Source organism: Podarcis gaigeae (assembly GCF_964106915.1).
Source record: "Podarcis gaigeae genome assembly, chromosome: 6".
Classification (NCBI taxonomy): domain Eukaryota; kingdom Metazoa; phylum Chordata; class Lepidosauria; order Squamata; family Lacertidae; genus Podarcis; species Podarcis gaigeae.
Genome location: NC_139682.1, coordinates 47835838 through 47853897, shown reverse-complemented (window position 1 = coordinate 47853897; position 18060 = coordinate 47835838). Strand labels below are relative to the sequence as shown.

Sequence of the window (18060 nt, the reverse complement as noted above, 5' to 3'; positions counted from 1 at the left end):
CAACATTTTGCTACAGGTCACCTAAGCAAGCTCTGTTGCAATCTGAATAATTATCCTGCCCCCAAAGCAAAAACACTTTGACTTACGTCCCGTCCTCGTTACTCCTATAGAATACCATGAAGGGGTCGGATTTTCCAAAGAAATCTTTCTTGTCCAGCTTGTTGGCACAGAACTGCATTGTGGCCACATCCTTGGAATGGGGAACAGAAAATATATCTATAAACTATTTGTTTGTTTCTCAAAATATTTACATACTGCCTAATTTGCACACATCTCAAGATCAGACTGGGCTTCCTGTACCTGCAATTTGCCTGTAAGACATGGCTAATTATGTATTTGTTGTCTTTTTTAATTTGACCCAGAGATCCTGAGTGCTGCAGTACACTTCTTGGTAGTAGGCAGATATGAGAGGGAGCCAGAGTATCCAACCTTACATGTTGTTTGTGAATTCAACTCAGTGCGCAATTCTTCTTCCATTCGCCTGCCAAACTCCCAGCTAATGATGCTTCAGGCTGTGATCCTCTGCCCCTCTTCAGTTGGAAATGAGTGACTCACCATGTGAATGGTGTAAGCATTCAATCTTTCAAAGGATACCATTGTAGGGGAACGAATAGGAGGAGCACATCTTCAAGAGTGGAGCAGATTGAGGGCAGTTGGGATGTCGTAACTCTGTCCCAGGTGTGTCACTATTGCCTTGTCATGTGCCCCTCCTCCTCCTCTTGTTCCCATTTATCTGTCTTGGCATCATGGTTTGTTAATAAGTACCCAATACTTTTTGAGAGTGGGGACAAGGCAGCAAAAATCCAGGGTAGAGAGACAGGCCAACTCTTCCAAGAATTAAATGGCTGCCCTGTCCCCACTCAATGTGCACATTCTCATGCTTCCTAAAGGAAGTTTGAAAAGCATTGCTTTCTAAGCTAGGACCTGTGGGATGTGATACATAAATAGCAGTAAAGTACAACATTCCTGGTTTTCCTAAAGTGAACTTGCAGGGGAATGTTTGGTCCAGTCAGTAGAAAACTTCCTCTTACCTCCTGACTGAGACATACTTCCTCTTGCATGTGGCTAGAGGTGGGCGTGACCTTACCTGCCCAGGTAACACAAAAGGACATAGCATGCTGCACACTCCCTCTCTCTCACTTCCTCTCATTGTAGGACCAGCAGCTTTTTAGCTAGAGATGCTCTGTTGGCCAACAGAGGACAAAGGGACTATTACCATATGGGATAATTTCCACATGTATATACTCTGTAACTAAGTTTGCCTTCAGGGATCCATCTGTGAACTGAATGTGTGAGTAAACTTATTTTATATACTTTACACAAGATTGTGCTGTGTCTATTCTTTTAAGAGGGAGATATAAGGGAAATTACCAGGAATCTATATTGAGAAGCTTAAACAAGCGTGCAACCAGCTACCTGCTGTGCTGGTAGAATGTAAAACACTGCTAAGTTATAGAACTTGCTAGCACAAGTTAGGAAGGATATTATTAAACAATATATTCTCTCCTGCCTCCCTGAACATTCCCACAGGACCAACATCACTAGTGCTTGTAGCAGCAAAAGCAGGTGGTGGGATAAGGAAACCCACCAGGTGATGCATTGTGCGGATGAGAGTAGGGAGTGGAATGTTTTAAGCAACCCCTGATCTCAGCCATTTCCCAACAATGGTCCAATGGCTTTACTGGTTTAGGGGAGAGAATCTTCACCACAGTCCTAGAAGATGCCTCCTGAGATGGTCAGCAGCAAACTATCCTTGAAGACCATGGTAGATGGTCTAGAGCAGAAGATGCTCAAAAGGCTCTCAGGTGATGCAGGATGCTCAGCCAGAGGTCACCTGCTCCTTTGTGCAGCTTTAATCATTGGCAGCACTGCTCCCTGATCAAGCCAAAAACAGCACTCAAGAATCAACCAAGCTGCTCCTGATCTGGGGACAAAGTCAAAATGGAACAGTGCAGAGGTCTCGGGGCATGTCATCACTTCCCATGGGGTGTCCACCAGATAATGCATGGTGTCCTGCATGCTGCTTCTGGAGCAGAGAGCAAAAGCTGGGTTGTCCAGGAAAAAACAGCATGCAAGTACATTCCTTCTGCCTTGGCAGGCTCCACTCACAATTGGATGGCCGATCCACACATCCATAATTTCTGGGAAGGAGGAGCAATGATCTCATGGCTCAGAGGTATGGCTCTCTAATAGCAGCTTAGCTAGGCAAGGTCTAATAATTGTTCTCCCAGCTGGGGTTAAGAAATTGGCCATTGATCACTTACAGTATGTTGAAATAGTAATTGTTTGGAGAAGTGGGATGTGCTCAGGCAGTACGACTGTTGCTGTACTCCCCGATCCATAGAAACGAGGGAGTATGCAGGTTTGATTTTCTCTTATCAGTGTGGCTTCCCATTATCAGCATTCAGGATAAGATAGGGAGGGAGGCAAGAAAGTGCTGGGTGGGTTAAGACAAGGCTCTTGGAAAATCAGGGGGGAACACAAGCATTCCTTGGGGTGATGGTGCAGAAAATGCCAAGGAACAATGTCACTGAGTGGAAGCACAGTTAATCCCATATGATGCATTCCCATACTATCCTCAGCACAGAGGGAAAAGTTAAACCAGATTCTAGCGCAGGCTGCAGAACGGCTCATGCAGAGCTAATTGGTTCTGTCTCGGTTCTTTCAGATCGAAATGAGTATTAAATTCTCTTTATGGCACAACAGATGGTATGCTGCTTTGGATGCATTCAAGCACATTCCCGAAATTCTGAACGGACATCAGTGTCACAAACAGCCTGCGTTAACCAGACAGTGCACGTCTCGTGAGCTGGAGGGGTCTGTGTGCTGTATGTTCATGAGCAAAAAGTGTGAAGAACTTTGTGTTGTTTGAATGTAAGTATTTGGTGTGGTGCATCCATCTGCACAAGTCTGCCTACAGAAAGACAAATCCACAAATGAACATGTGAGAAAGAGTTGGTCTGTATGTCTTTTTTTAGCTGTGCAAGTTCAGCATAGGTGTGTGAAGAAGGGGGTTAAAAAATATATTGTAATTGTCTGTGTAGGAGAAAAAATAGGATTTCCTTCCCTCTTGCAGACGTCAGCTGTGTGGGCGAGAGAAGGTGACAAAAATGTAGTGATACTGTTTGTGTTCATTTCTGTATGTGGGAGAGAAAGGGAATGAAAGAATCTGTCTTTGCTGATGTTTAGTCTCTAGGCAGTCCTGTCTTTCTCTTAAAAGTTATACACCAACTGTGCTGTTTTGTTCTGTTCAACACCAGCAGCAAGCAAGTGGACAGATTCTGACGCTTGTCAGGGGCTGATACTTGACTCTTGTGTACCTGACAGCTGGGTTCAACCAGGCATAGGCTTGTCACTTGCCATGCTTGCCCATTCTTCTCTTGTCTCCCCTTCACAAAACAAATTTGTGACTGAGATTGCTAGGAAGAACCTCGATCCAGATGTGGTAAGATTTTCCTCTGGAAGAAACCTGATTTTACTTCATTAAGCTCTTCAGGATAGATAATCCAGAAAATTTTCTGTGGCCATTTCCTCTGATGGAGCTGGCTGGGGAAAGGACCCTTACGAAAGGAGGAAAACATTTTAGCAAACAGGCATGCCCAGTGGCAGGTTTGTATGGCAAGTCGACTCAGTTGTGAACAGCTTTCGGCTTTGGAATGTGATGGGGCTGGGGCAGAGATTCAGATCTGTGCTGGAAGCCCAATGAGTCAGCCATTGATTCATTACATTTTTATCTTGCTCTTCCTTTGAGGAATTCCAAATATTATTGCACATGGGTTTCTCTCTTTTATCCTCACAGCAACCCTTTGATGTAGATCAAACTGACAGAATGTGCAACTGGCTGGAGATCACCCAGTAATGTTGAGTGAGTGTGTATTGACTCTGACAAGTTTTGCTTTGTTGCATTTCTGCACGTTCTGGCTTTAATGGTTTATTTTTACTTTGTATTTCAATAGGTTTTTTACTTCTTCATTGTAAACTGCCAGGCAACTTCGTACTATTAGGCAGCGTACAAATGCCACGCAGACACAGACAAACACTCCATCCACACAACGCTGTGCAGATATTCATTTGTGTTCTGACACCCACCTACCTCTACCCAGAAACTGCATCCCTAATGGTTAAGGCATCAGATGCATTTCTCTGCACAGCAAATCTTTCCACACACTTATTATTTCTTAGTTGCTGCCCTTGTTTGCCCTTTAGTACACAATCTGAACTCTTAACTTCCAGCTGTGACCACACTTTAGCCATTGACGTTAGCTGTAATCTCGGTTCTTGCTCTGAGAGCTGTTGAGAGGAGTGTTTGTCCAGAAACTGCAGCAGACAGTGAGCTTACATGGTAGTCTCCCCACTCCCACCCCCACCATAAGCGATAAATAGCTGAAGGGAGTGGAATCTCTCATTGCAACCTTATGACTCTCCAGAGCTGCACATTTTCTATTTCCACATTACAACTATTCTGGTCTCTGCTGAGAACTTACTGAACAGTTTGTCCAACTGCACAACACGTTGTTCCACCAAGGCTCTACAGTACATACACATACATGTACCATGTGTCCAATACCTCATTTCAGCATTCTCAGAGGCGTAACAAGGGCAGGGCTGGGGGGTGGGCGTCACCCCAGGGACAGTTTTCTTTGGGGTGCATTCCTCATGACACCCTGCCAGCCCGTGGGTTGATGGATACAAGGCAGAATTGGCATGCCAGCATACCATCTTCAAGGGTGAGAATTTTTGTGTGCCAACGCTAGAAATGTACGAGCCAGCATGCATTGTAGGAGCACTCAAATGAGATGAACAGTTACATGGAATAATTGTCAGGGTATCTACTTTGTCTGTGTCTCAGCCTCTCTCACCATACTCTGCATTATTATACAGCTGATCTTCACAAGCCATGAAGTATGGTAAGGACTTAGAGAAGAAAACACCTTGTTATATATGATTATCCCTAGAGCTCTTTGGCTTTTTGAACTCAAGACGCCAGCAGACAGGAACTTCCCTTCCTCCCTCAGGAGCAGAGGCCTGACCAGAAGCTCAAAGAGCAGAGAATTACTTACTCGGCAGTTACCCAGTTCCTCAGCAGACAGGATAATGGTGCCACACTTCTTCCCTGGAATCCCCCTGCAAGAAGAAAGAAAATGGTTCAGCAACTGGGAAGCAGATGAAGAAAGAGCAAGCAACTGATCGATGCTGCCAGCAAGTCCCCCTGGTATTGGCTGCACTATAGGCTGATTGGCAACTGCACTGAGCCCCTGTGAAGGCATGCTGTCAGCATCAATCAGTTGTTTAGCGATCACACGGCAACTTCAAAGAAGCTTGTTGAAACTGCTCAATAACGATTACAGTGAGCCTTTCTGAAGTCTTAGTTGTAGGTGTAAGTAGTTTTCCAGCTTTATCTGGCTGGAAAAAGTCTAACTTCCCAAAGATCATGCAGAAAGCTTAGATGGGAATATGGGCTAGGGCTTCCCATGTTCAAAGACTAGCATTTTGCTACGGTGGTTTTCAGACCTGGGATCTATCCTCAGCCCCAGCTTGAAACATGAGGCCCTGCTGCATTAGGGCTGTGATTCTGTTGCTTAATTTATTTGGTTGCTGTTGGTTTTTATTTTTTGTCTGGGAAGTTTTGCTAGAGGCTGAAACATTAAACTATTATAAATAAATAAAAGAGTCCAACTGAACAGCCACTTTCAGCCAATCCTGTGCATTCTTACTCAGAAGTAAGTCCCACTGTGTTCATTGGGACTCACTCCTGATAAGTGTACTTTGAATTGCATCCGCAAACATTTCTGAAGGTGGCAAAATAAAGGAGAAGCCAAGAAGGGTTTTTTCCTCCCCAGATGAAAAGATGAAGTTTTTGGTCGATCTGTGCTACTGGTTCTGCAGCTTGAGACAAACTGAAATATTTATTTTGAGTGCACAAGTAAGTAGGACATTGAGAGACACAACTCACCATGGAGCAAAACTAAGAAAAGAGGTTTACTTCAACACCCCCCACCCTCCTTTTTACTGTCAGCATCTTTGAATAGAACAATTTTGGCCAGCTTTGTGATTTACAATCATTCTGTCCATTCAATTCCACAAGAGCAGGAAGCCCTGCTGGGTAATGATCACTCAAAACGAATTCATCCTGCAGGCCAGATGACAGGTTTATTTGTTTGATGGGGTTTGGAAATTAGGAGTAAGACAGTAAGCAACTGATGTGACCTTTTCCCAGACGTCAAATTTTTGTAAAAGAAATTCCAAAAACGACATTACCCATGGGCTACCTTAATTATGGTTTCAGTTCTTGACCAGCTTCTTGCACAAGAGGAGAAAGTAGGTATTTGAGCACAATGTTTATTGTGCATATAGCAAATTGGTCATCTGAACAATTTCCCATGAACACAAGTTGCAATTTTGAGCACCACCACTCATGCTAGGAGTAGGGCATGAAGTCCTAATTTGTGGCATTGACAATTAGGGTTGGTGGATAAATTTGATTTATTTTCCATTTAAAGGTGAATCTGCCTAATCCACACTTTCAGAAACAATATGGGACGTGAAACACAGTCATCCTTTGAAATTTGCACTTCTCTGAATTTTGCAATGTAGTTCTCCAGGCCAATACTGTGTACAGAAATGCAGAATGTGAGGGTAAAGTGTGCGTACAATGGAATGTATCTGTGAAAACGGCATACAAAAATGCACTGCATTAGGGAAATTTCCTTTGGGAAATGTGTATATTAGACAAAACTGCAAAGATGTGTACACATTAGGAGAAATTCAGACTAAAACACTGGTTTTTCATGAGGACTTAAAAAACATTTCAAACATGTGAAAATGTGGCGAACTGAAATCAAGTTTGGCAAAATGAGAAACCAAGAGAAACTAAAGTTTACAGATGTGCCCATCCCTTGGGACAATAGAGTCAGACCACTGATTTGCCACATGTCTGGAGCAATCTGGATTTTAATATAAGTGTCCCATATCATGCAAATTAATTGAATTATGTGGACTGGTCTCCTTGGCTCTTTCTGTGCAAGAAGGCATCCCCGTCGTCTTTTCTACAATTGTGATTCATATTGGTTACAGACTGCCCTCTTTCACTATGTGCCCCACATCTCATTTCCCTTTGGGCGGGGGACATTTGCATACATTGGGGTCATGTCAGATTAACTAGGCTCTTTCAGGATAGAAAGGCAGAGTGTGAAAATCTGTGTCTTGCTTGGTGTACACACTAACTCTATTAAAAAGAAATATGACAGTAGTGCAGTTTTGCACATGTGTGTGGCCTTGGGACAAATTTCTTCAGGTTTATAAATATGTGAGAAATAAAAGGAACCAATACGATGAAGACTGGCTCTACTGGGGAAACTGCAGCACCTTACTGGGAGGGAAGTATGCATGGATACTACTACATGCGACAGCAGTGATGGTTGCTGGAATACGCAGAAGACATGATTATATACTTTTCAGTTCTATCCTACCTTTCCACTGCCAGAAAGGAAGGAAGAGAAACTGGGCTGGGGAAGTTTTTTGACCCAATGGGCCATTCATTTATCTCCCCTACCCCCACCCAGGACATCTGTCAGTCATCTAGCATCACAATGGTGCCATGTGATTGATAGGTGTGTTGTCCCACCCACCTGTCAAACTTGGCCTAAAGAGGTGGTGGGTGACATTGACCAAGTGCAATTGAACTCCCTGCACATCAGCTAATGTGTGGGTCAATGTTAATCCTGCTTACTGAAGGGTATTGCCAGCCAGTTTGCAACAGGAACTCACTGGCCAGCCTGAAGCAAGCAGGATCAAACTCCACACCCACCAGCTGATGCACGTCTGTGTGTGTTTTCAATCCTGCTTTCAGCAGCCATGTCTCTACTTGGCCCATTCCTGACATCACATATAAGCATAAGTATGCCCCATAACTAGGCAGCACTAAGATCACAATTAGGTTAGTGTGCTGGTAAGAACCGAGTGTTTGCCTGACCCTTTCACCACTTTTTATCAGTAATTTTAAATGTTTTATACTTTTGTCAACTGCATAAGAAGTTTTCTTGCTATGAAAAGTTTGATAAATAAATAAATGCATTTAGATATGAATTATCCAAGTTTTTTAAAAAATCCCTGCTCAATCCAGTGTGTTTTAATCTGTTTTTAGTGTACTGCTGATTTTATTTTTTAATGTTTTAAATAGTTGTTTTTCATTGCTTTTACAAAAAAATAATAATCTCATTGTAAACCACATTGAGTTTTTTGTTGTTTTTTGCAATCTCAAGGTGCATAAAATTTATGAAATAAAATGCCTACATAAAATAATAAGGCACAAATCTACCTCTGAGCCTATGGCTGATTCTGTGATGTATCAAGGACAAAGAAGAATCAGGAGTGCCCCTTTTTGCACCGTCCATGTATGGCAGTACCTGCTTTGAATGTTACACATCTCTCTCTTCTTCCTCTATTACCTAGAGTCAGCCATATGTGCTGTGTTCTTATGAGGATTGATGACATAAGCATTGCTAACACTGAAAATAGTGTTAGAAACAACGGGCTGGTCTCAGTTGTGTGTAAACCCAATGGAAATATCATCTGAACAGGGGTGGGGATGATAGCCCTAACATAGTTCTCTCCAGCAATGTGGAATCCCATCCGCAAAGTGAAAAATCTACTCCAGCCCACAGCATCATGCTCAGAATGGTGTAGGACAACCATGTGGAGGTACCACCATTGGGTAAGAAAGACTGGTGTTCTTTGTGCAAATTACGCTTATATTTAGCACTGGGTGAAATGTGCTAGGTCAGTGCTGGAATTAACAGCCTTTCTCCTCCCACTTTCTCCTCTAGCACTTGGTTCCTTAATATATGCCTACATGCCAAAATATGATAAAAAATAACAGAGTTATTTCTAGGGTAGGAGAATAAGAGGCTTCGGCATGACTTACCCATTGGAGACAGATGGCATAGGCTTCCCGGTTTTGGAATGCAATGTAAAAGCTCCCATCCTGGAAAAGGGGAAAGGAAAGAAAGACGCCTAAAACTTCAATTCCTACTGATTCCGTACTGTGTGCGCGCTCTCTCTCTATCTGCATCATTTCCTGTTCATCCAATGCAACAGTATAGACTGGAATTGGTTCTGTTTCGTGTCCTAAATATGGCGGTTACTGGACTTCCGGGTTGGCGCCATCGCCGAATGGCGGACTCCCTCCGAGCTCCGGAGGGAGCCTGCTCGGCAGGGGCTGGGTCCCACCGCGCCGGCGATGCGGGGACCCTCAAAAACCATGGGCACAGATGCCCATGGACCTGGTGACTCGGCAGGCACTGTTTGCGCCCCCCGACCCGCGAAAGAGCCTCTTTAAAGGCTACGGAGCGGGGGATGGGGGTGGCGTGGTGCTATGAGTCCTCCGCTTCCCCTGCCGAGCGAAGCCGCATGCCATTCGACGGAGAGCGCTGACTTCTTCCATTGAAAATTTGGACTAAAAACAACAACCCGTGAGTAATTGGAAATTGGAGTTAAAATGAATTAATTTTTTTAAATTCGGAACGAGCGGGGGAGATGCAAAGAGGAAGTCCGTCTCCCCCCTGTTGTAGAGAATTTAAAGCAAGGACCTGACAACTAAGACCGAGAGAAGGGTCTGTTTTTTATTGATAAAAGTTATTAATTTCACGATGGAAAATTACAAGATTGTGCTGGAGGAGAAAAGTGGATTGTTTGAGCTAAAGTGCAACCCCCCCCCCGGGAACCGGGAGAGATCCGTGAGAGAGCCTGGTGAGGAGATATAAAGATTTTGACAGCTGTCAAAGTAGCTGTCAAAGTTGGAGAATAAAAAGAGAACTTTGTTATTAGGACTTTGCCGGTTAGATTTGTTACAATGTGGATATAAATTGTTGAAAACAAGGGACAATAAGTTAGTTTGACTTTTGGGTGTGATCTGGAAGGAAACTAAGTTACCATAATCCCTCTAGAGGGGACTTTGGGACACTACAATAATTGTTGCAAGTGGAAAAATACTCATGGATTTGAATAGGACTTTTTATCTCCTGGGAAAGCTGCAAAAATGAAACATTATTTTGTCTACAGAGGTCTCTACACTAAAGGAGACAATAGATATATCTATTGAAGAACGGAAGGGACATGACACAAGTTTTTGTTCCTGAACAAATAAAGCCTCTGTAGAGGAACAAGAAGATTTTGGAATTAGAATGTTTTTGCAGTGGAACAGAAATAGAAACCTGAGGAAAGTGAGGAAAGAGAACAACAAGAAGTGGACAGAGCTGGAAGTGGGAGCATTTGGGACATTCAGATTTAAAAGGATTAAGAAACAAAAATTGAGTTTTATTCGTAAATATAGAGATCTGGATGAAAGAAAAAATGGACCTCCTTGAGATACAGTTTTTCCAAAGACTGGGTGTTTGAAACTAAAAATTACTAAAAAGACGGCAAAGACTACCAAAAAGATGGCAAAGTGGAGCTGACTGAGATCTGGACATGGTGTGGAGTCTACAGGCTGACAACAGATAGATTGATGGACATTGGGGATCGAAACCGGGAAAGAGGGGAGAGAAATTTGGAATCCAAAGGGTGTAAAATTATATTATGTTCTTTATTTTCTTATTTCATTCTGTCCTGTGTATTAAAGAGGGGAATTCGTGGAAGGGAACAGGGATCGATCTTAGAGGAAAAAATATTTTTAAGTTGAAGGATGGTGGAATATAAAGGGAAAATGGTTATACAAGATGAACTAAACGGAATATTGTGTCAATGATAACAATGATAATAAGCTTAAAAATTAGGGTAAAAACTTGTGGAATTAATTTAATGGAATTGGAATACAAGAGGGGGTGGGGTGGGGAAGTCCTGGAAAGAGGTCAATGAAAGTAAGGCTGAAATGTAAATGTCTTTTTTTTTCTTTTTTCTTTTTTCTTTTATATTTTTGATTTTCTGGAAACTTCAATAAATATTATTTATAAAAAAAAACAACTAAATATGGCGGTTACTAGCTTCAAAGCTCTGTGCAGCTTTGGACCAGGACACTTAAGGGATCATAGCCTTCAACACAAACGTTCAATACATTTAGTTAGGTTAAACAGATGAAACAGAAAGGTGTCCCAACTCTCCCTGCCAAAGCCTCACTTACCAGGATAATGAGGCAGCTGTGACTTCAAGTGAGATCTTGTGAAACTCTTGCGAGGTCTTGCACAGCACTCACAAGATCTTACCAGATGCCACTGCTTCTCCTCTCTTCTCTGGTGGTGATGGCATGGGTGGGTGGGGGCCCCTGTGGGTGCTGCCCCACAGAATTCCACCACCTGAGGCGGCTGCCTAGACCAGCTCTGTGTGGAGGCTCTTCTGCATATCCCATAATCAGCTGGAGTGGGAAAAGCTGGACAGGCCTTTTTTGAAAACATACCAGATGCCAGTGAGTGCAAGCTGCAGTCTAGTCTCATGCTGAGTTTCCCATGTGTTTGTTCCTTGCTTGGTTCCTGCTACATCAAGCAACTACTTACATGATCAAAACTATGCTTGCAGATCAAATATTAGAAAGGCAGGGCTTTCATATCACCTCACATGTCAGCTCAAATAGCAACCTTTTGAGTTCGTGGTAAGTAACCGAGCAAAAAGATATACTGAGCAATTACATGCATGTGTGTGACTCAGACCTCAACCTAATAAAATAATGGCAAATGACTCAAGATATCCTCCCAGTTAAGCTACTGAACAGTGAATCAGCCCCCTGGTGCAAAATGGAAATTCCAATATGGCCCTTGCTCTCCCTGGGCTCACAATGGGACCCTCTTGGATCCCATGTCAAAATCACTGAGCTCAGAGATGTCTAGCAGTGAAGTTGCCTTATTAGCTCACAAACAGCCTCTCATTAACAGCAGGCAATAGGCTCATCTGGCTGTATTGGGGAGAATAAACCTCTGGCTGTGTTTCTCCAGAACCCTGCTTTTTGTCCATAAGCACTCACCCCACAAAAATTCTCACTTCTTGAAAACCCGCTACAGACTCTGAGGGAAATTGCATCCAGAGAGATAACATCATGACAGAATCTGCACGCTTGCCAATGATCAAGCACGCCGTGACCTTGACAAAAGTTCGACCCGGGCTCTGGAATTCAACTTAACAACTTAGTGTTTGCACGTAAGTTGGAGACTCATTGCTGCCATGACGAGGTTGAGCTCACTGCTCCAACCTCTTCCAGGCTGCTAAGAACAGTTAAACCTTTGGACTTCCCCTGTCTTCCCTGGTTTGGGGGCCACAGCTACAGAGACTGTGATCAAGTCCCCTCCTATACAGATGCAGCTTCCTTGATAACATTTATAGAACCTGACTCTAATATTCCTTCCTCCTCTCCCCAAATGCTCTGAAAGAGCCATGGCTCAGAGACACATCTGGAAAGCAGCAATTTCTAATCAGTTTGGGTTTCCTTCCACCCTGCAAGGACATGAGACTGTCCTGTATTTCACAGGTATGAAGAAGGATAGACACAGGATTGTTTCACCATAAACAAATGATGATCTCATTGAATCAGTCTGAGTCAAAGTGATCTGATACGGAACAGCAGAGGCCAAAGTGATAGTATTTTGGGAACCAGCGGCAACACCCTTCTGAAGAGTGATGATTTTTGCCAGGATTTGGCATTTTTCAGCTATCAGCTGGCTTTTTGCCCAAGACCTAGGTAGTGGACTCAAGCATCACTGTTGCCCATTTTGTACATAATCCTAAACCATCATTTAGTATATGGGAACAAGCCTAGTATATGGGAACAGGCACACATGCTTCCCCTTCTCCTCTTCTCTAATGTGGGTGCAAAGAGGAAGCAAGAAGCAATGTTACTGCTTTTAAATTAAGCAGAGTTCCTTGTGTCTTGGGAAAACTCTATGGTGAGTTTAAATCAGCCTTCCTCAACCTGATGCCACCAGATGTTGTTGGACTAAAATACAGTGGTAGCTCGGGTTACAGACGCTTCAGGTTACAGACTCCGTTAACCTAGAAATAGTACCTCAGGTTAAGAACTTTACTTCAGGATGAGAACAGAAATCGTGTGGCAGCAGCGGGAGGCCCCATTAGCTAAAGTGGTACCTCAGGTTAAGAACAGTTGCAGGTTAAGAATGGACCTCCAGAACGAATTAAGTTCTTAACCTGAGGCACCACTGTGCCCATAAGGCCCTGCTAGTAAGGACAGCTGAAGGGAACCAGGTTTAAATCCTGGTTTGTTCAAACAAACTGTGGCATGCAGTCTGCTTCCATGTCATTTATTACGGTACCTCATATCTTTTCCTATTTAAAGAGGGCTCCAAGAGGGTTACACGTATTATTATATACCTATCCTCTTTGCTGCTCTTTTTGTGATGTCAGCAGCACAGGAAAAGAGGGGGAAATAGGCTGTGGCCAAATTCTGAGAGCCATGCCCTGCTTCTGCTGTGAAACTCTGCCAGTTCCTGCTCCAACTGGAGGGCTGAGATTACATTCTGAGGCTCAGCAAGGCTTTTTTTTGTCTCTCCACCACCAGCCTCACGTTCAGGCTTTGGTCACCATGCAGTCAGAGTGATGGTAGGTGGCAAAGGAGTAGAGATGACGGATCATCGCAGCTTCAGCTACTGACAGCGAAGTGAGGCAACCTCTCTCCCTACCAGCTGGAGAGAGCATTGATTAAGAAAATTGCAGAGTCCGAGGACATGGATTTGCCTGCTGCTGTTTCTCCCAGAAGAGGAGGGGAATTTATCCTGCACTTGCCTTCAGTGAGCAAGAGTCAGCCTGATCAGCTTCCAGCAGCACCGGTGTGGCTATTAATATAATGTACCTTGCTCTATTGAACACCCACTCTGAGTCCCAATACCTACATGGTGATCATCTCTCCATCAAAGGACAGAGGCAAGAGAGTGTCTGGTCCTAAAACACAAAGAGGAGGATGAGGAGGAGGAGGAGGAGTTTGGATTTGATATCCTGCTTTATCACTACCCTAAGGAGTCTCAAAGTGGCTAACAATCTCCTTTCCCTTCCTCCGCCGCAACAAACACTCTGTGAGGTGAGTGGGGCTGAGAGACTTCAAAGAAGTGTGACTAGCCCAAGGTCACCCAGCAGCTGCATGTGGTGGAGTGGGGAATCAAACCCGGTTCACCAGATTACGAGTCCACTGCTCTTAATCACTACACCACGCTGGAGGGAGGGAAATAGGCAGGACTAAGAAGAAATTTAGGATCAGCAGCAGGTTCAAGGTAAAGGATCACAGAAGATACAGGACAAATAGAAACAGGTAGTCAAGTCAGGGGTGATATAATTTAATGTGAAATGATATTGTGCAGAAATGGTTAGCCGGCTTACTACATTCAGTATTTTCCTGCGTCTCTTTCAGGGGCTGTGGGGAAGATGAATCCAAGAATGGCAAGGCAGCCAAGTCAGTCTCAGCTTGCCTCTTTATGGGTCAGTAGGGCAAGGCCAAGCTTCCCAACAACACCCTGGCTGCCTTCCAAGGTCAGGTCAATCCATATAACCATGTTTTTGGTTGCTGAACATTAGCATTATGCAATATGCAACCAAACCATCGGTACTGAGAGGAGGCTGCTGAGAATACGAGTGTGGCTGCTGTTGCAAAATATGCACATATCCAGGAGTGTCAAGCTGTCCCACACAACAATATTCCATTTTAATGACACTTGCCCCGTTTTCTGCCATGCCATTTATGTGAGATCCAGGTTGAATGAAGCGAGAATTATGATAAAAATTGAGATTTAAGAAAATATGGGGAATATGATAAGATGCCGTTTGAAAAGAATATCTGGGGAAACCACAGAGGGGTGGAGGAAAGTCCGAGGATTCCAAGAATCCTACTTGTAAAATGATTAAGATTTGTGTATGATGACAAATGTTAAAAGTGAAAATGAATAAACAAAATTGTAAAAAAAATATGTGTGAGATACAGATTGAGGGGCACAGTGAGGCCACAAAAGAGCCTCCTTTGACATCCTATCCAATGCCTCAGCAGATTGCCATTGGATTTCAGAGCTGACTTGCTCACTGCCTTCACGATGAAGAAAATGCACAAAGTCAAGCCCACGGCTGTGTATGTTCTAGAAGTCAGTACAGATGGCAAGAATGGGAGATCCCTCTCCATGCTTGTCACGAGAATCAGCTGCAGCTTCCAGGCATGCCTATGAAAGCTGGGCTAGTGCAGAACATCCACACCCACAATGGAAAGCTCCAGAGGCAGTTATTTGCTTCCTTCTGACTTGTACTGCTTGCGTGGGTGAGCAGGTGGGTGATGTGGCAATGGGTGGCAAGTGGGGATTGCTCCCAGGTGGCTTCAGAGTCACTGCTCATCTGCCCATTCATCTAAGCAGCACCCATGAGAAGGACGCGCAGAAATTATTCTACTTCCCTTGAGCTATTATCACTTTGCTCAGTCCTGGCACAGTTCCGACAAGTGACAGCTGAGGATCACTCCCCCTGATACCTTGCTACCTCCAGTGGGGGAAGTGGAGCCCCCAGCCAATTGCATTTATCTCTAGAGCAAGCAGAGTCTTCTCCACATTCTGTGTATCTGAACAGAAGGAGCTAGCTTGATTCCATGCATCCCCTCATTACGAAAGCACATCAGCTACCTGACTGAGTAGCTTCTACTTAACTCTCCCGTTGCCTGAAATGTACTGAACTTGTCCTTTGGAAGATGCATAGCATGATTTACTTGTGCACCAACATCTCTCGAAGCAAAGGGGTGCACCCAATGTGCCAAACACATTTGGAATTGTGAAGAATGACTTCTGTAATAGAAATCGAGATTCAAGTGACAAGTGACTGTCATGCATGGAAACCGTGCTGAATCCAGGATGTGGGAGCAGGGTGGGGTGGGGAGGAAGGATAATGAATCATTTATCCTTGGTTTAAAAAGTCAAAAACTCTCAAAAACTCCTCATCATACGAGGAGAGGAGAAACAATCTTGAATTAGCTTAGCTGGAAACTGTGCTTAAGAAATCTGCCGCTATTTTGCTAGCATGGGATTTCAAAATCACCAATGAGAAGAGGCCCATAATTGTGACTGGAAAGGTCAGAAAAGCTCTCCAGCATGCTGTTCCCACTGCCTACATGTCCCAGACCTTTGCTGGAGGAGACATCCTGGCTGTGAAAAAAGCCAATTAGAGCTAGAGGCCGACTGCAATAAGTGGCTGCAAACTCATGTCAATGGCCAGCAAGGTGTGTTGGAAATGCAGAATCTGCCCATGCCTTCCATGCTGTTGCACTTTGTCAAGGCACATCTTCTGATGAGGTGAAAACACTAAATGGGGAGCAGCAGAAAGCCGCATATGGTGACATCCTAAAGGAAAAACTTCTCTGGATGCCCAGTGCAGTTCAGTATTAAGACCTGAGGCATTCCTGTCCCTTACCATAAGTTGACTTGAGGCCTTGTTGTGGGTGACTAATAAATTGAATAAATATAAAACAGTACTTTGTAAATTACCAGTGGTTTAATAGTTAAATGCTGATCACAGAAGTTGACCATAAATCTAACTGTGCGTTTGTGCATCCAGGGTGGGGTAGCAGGTAGAGTTTAGATTTTCTACCTCACACACCAAAATTTATTATGTTTTATTGTGTTGTTATGTGTGCTGGAAGCTGCCCAGGGAGCAGGGGTAACCCAGCCAGGTGGGTTTACAAATTATTATTATTATTAGCTGGCCCCCTGGGTATGCTGAGGATGGGTCTGTGGATTATTAATACCAAACGCTTCATTCTGTGTTCCATTATCACTTTCACTGAAGCAGCTCTCTAACTTAGTAGGCTGCACACAGATGTTCAAAACACAGAGGCCAATTACGTTCTGTCTCCAAGGAGTTGGCTGTTCCCAGGCCACCCTCTCCTTCGTACTATTAGCACCAAATCACAGACTAGGAGATGAAAAGGCAAAGTGCTGTGTCAGCAGCTCCTGCATCTTCTGTCAAAAATATGCCTGGTACCTGGAGCGAAAGGGGGGAAGAGACACACGCCAAAACATGGGTTCTGTAGCTGTGCTTGAAAGGCCTGCTCACACCTCCTGGAGATCCAAGCAGATCGAAGATTGTGCTGATGTAGAGGTACATCTTCTGCTTCCCTCTGTGTTTGTTATTAAATCAGTGCAGTTGCTGGTTTGCCGGGAGCTCCCTGACATCTCGCCGGCTCTGCCTGTTGCTGTGCAATCAGTCTGTCCATGCTAAACACAAAATGATTCTGCACTGTGGCCTAGGAAGGGTTGCTGTTTTCATGGAGGATAAGGTTATATTTTAGATATCTAAATACTAATTGATGAGGAACATGAGCAGTGCATGTGCTCATGTCTTGCTTGTGGGGCTTCCCATAGCATACCCTCCAATACGGCGTGACCCAAATCTGGGACACCATCTTCCAGGTCTGAAATCCTGTGTGAGTCACACGGCACACATGTGTTTTGGGGCACTGTGCGAGATCGCATACCCGGCAAATGCTTTTTTTCAGGGCGAGATCTCAGCCTGAAATTGTGCGAGAACAAGGGGTCCAAAATGGCCTCCGTACTCTAGCTCTGCGCCAGGAGAAAGCCGCCCAGCACGGGGCGGAGCCTGCTGCTGCTTTGGAGCCACTGCAGCAGCAGTGGGGGGCGGGGGAACGGGCTCTGCTCTGCTCCGCGCCACCCATACCCAGCATATAAGACGACCCCCGACTTTTTAACCTCTTTTCCGGGGTTAAAAAGTCGTCTTATACGCCGGAATCTACAGTATGGCAAGATGCATTTATTGTAATTATTTCTAAATTTGCATCTATATACATAAATCACCATATGCATATTATTATCTTATTTTGTCTTCCTTTTTGGGGTGATGCAAATCCTCTTTACTACCTTATTTTCTCCCCACCACTGAAAAACATCGCAGGGGAGTTGGAGAATCCCCTTGAGCCACAGGAGGCTGCTGGGGAAGGAGGAGGTGGAGTCATAAGTTTGGTGTGGGCACCTTGCACAACTTTCCCAACAGACATTTCAGGAAGTGCAGTATGTGTGTGAGGAGATAAAGTCCTTTCCCCACACAGTTCTTTCTGCTGACAGGTCTCAGGATCCAAGTCACTATGCCCCA

At 44.2% G+C, this 18060-nt stretch overlaps 1 protein-coding gene across 2 annotated transcripts in view; it reads right to left on the bottom strand.

Moving 5' to 3' along the window:
* Positions 1-18060, bottom strand: part of LOC310847411 (copine-5) — a 124012-nt gene that overhangs the window by 50566 nt on the left and 55386 nt on the right. For both annotated transcript variants that reach the window (XM_083745216.1, XM_083745215.1), the window contains 3 exons: positions 8924-8983; positions 5061-5124; positions 87-190 (listed from right to left, as the gene is read on the bottom strand). In XM_083745216.1, coding sequence (XP_083601342.1) covers positions 87-190; positions 5061-5124; positions 8924-8983 — 228 coding nt within the window. The remainder of the gene's footprint in view (positions 1-86; positions 191-5060; positions 5125-8923; positions 8984-18060) is intronic.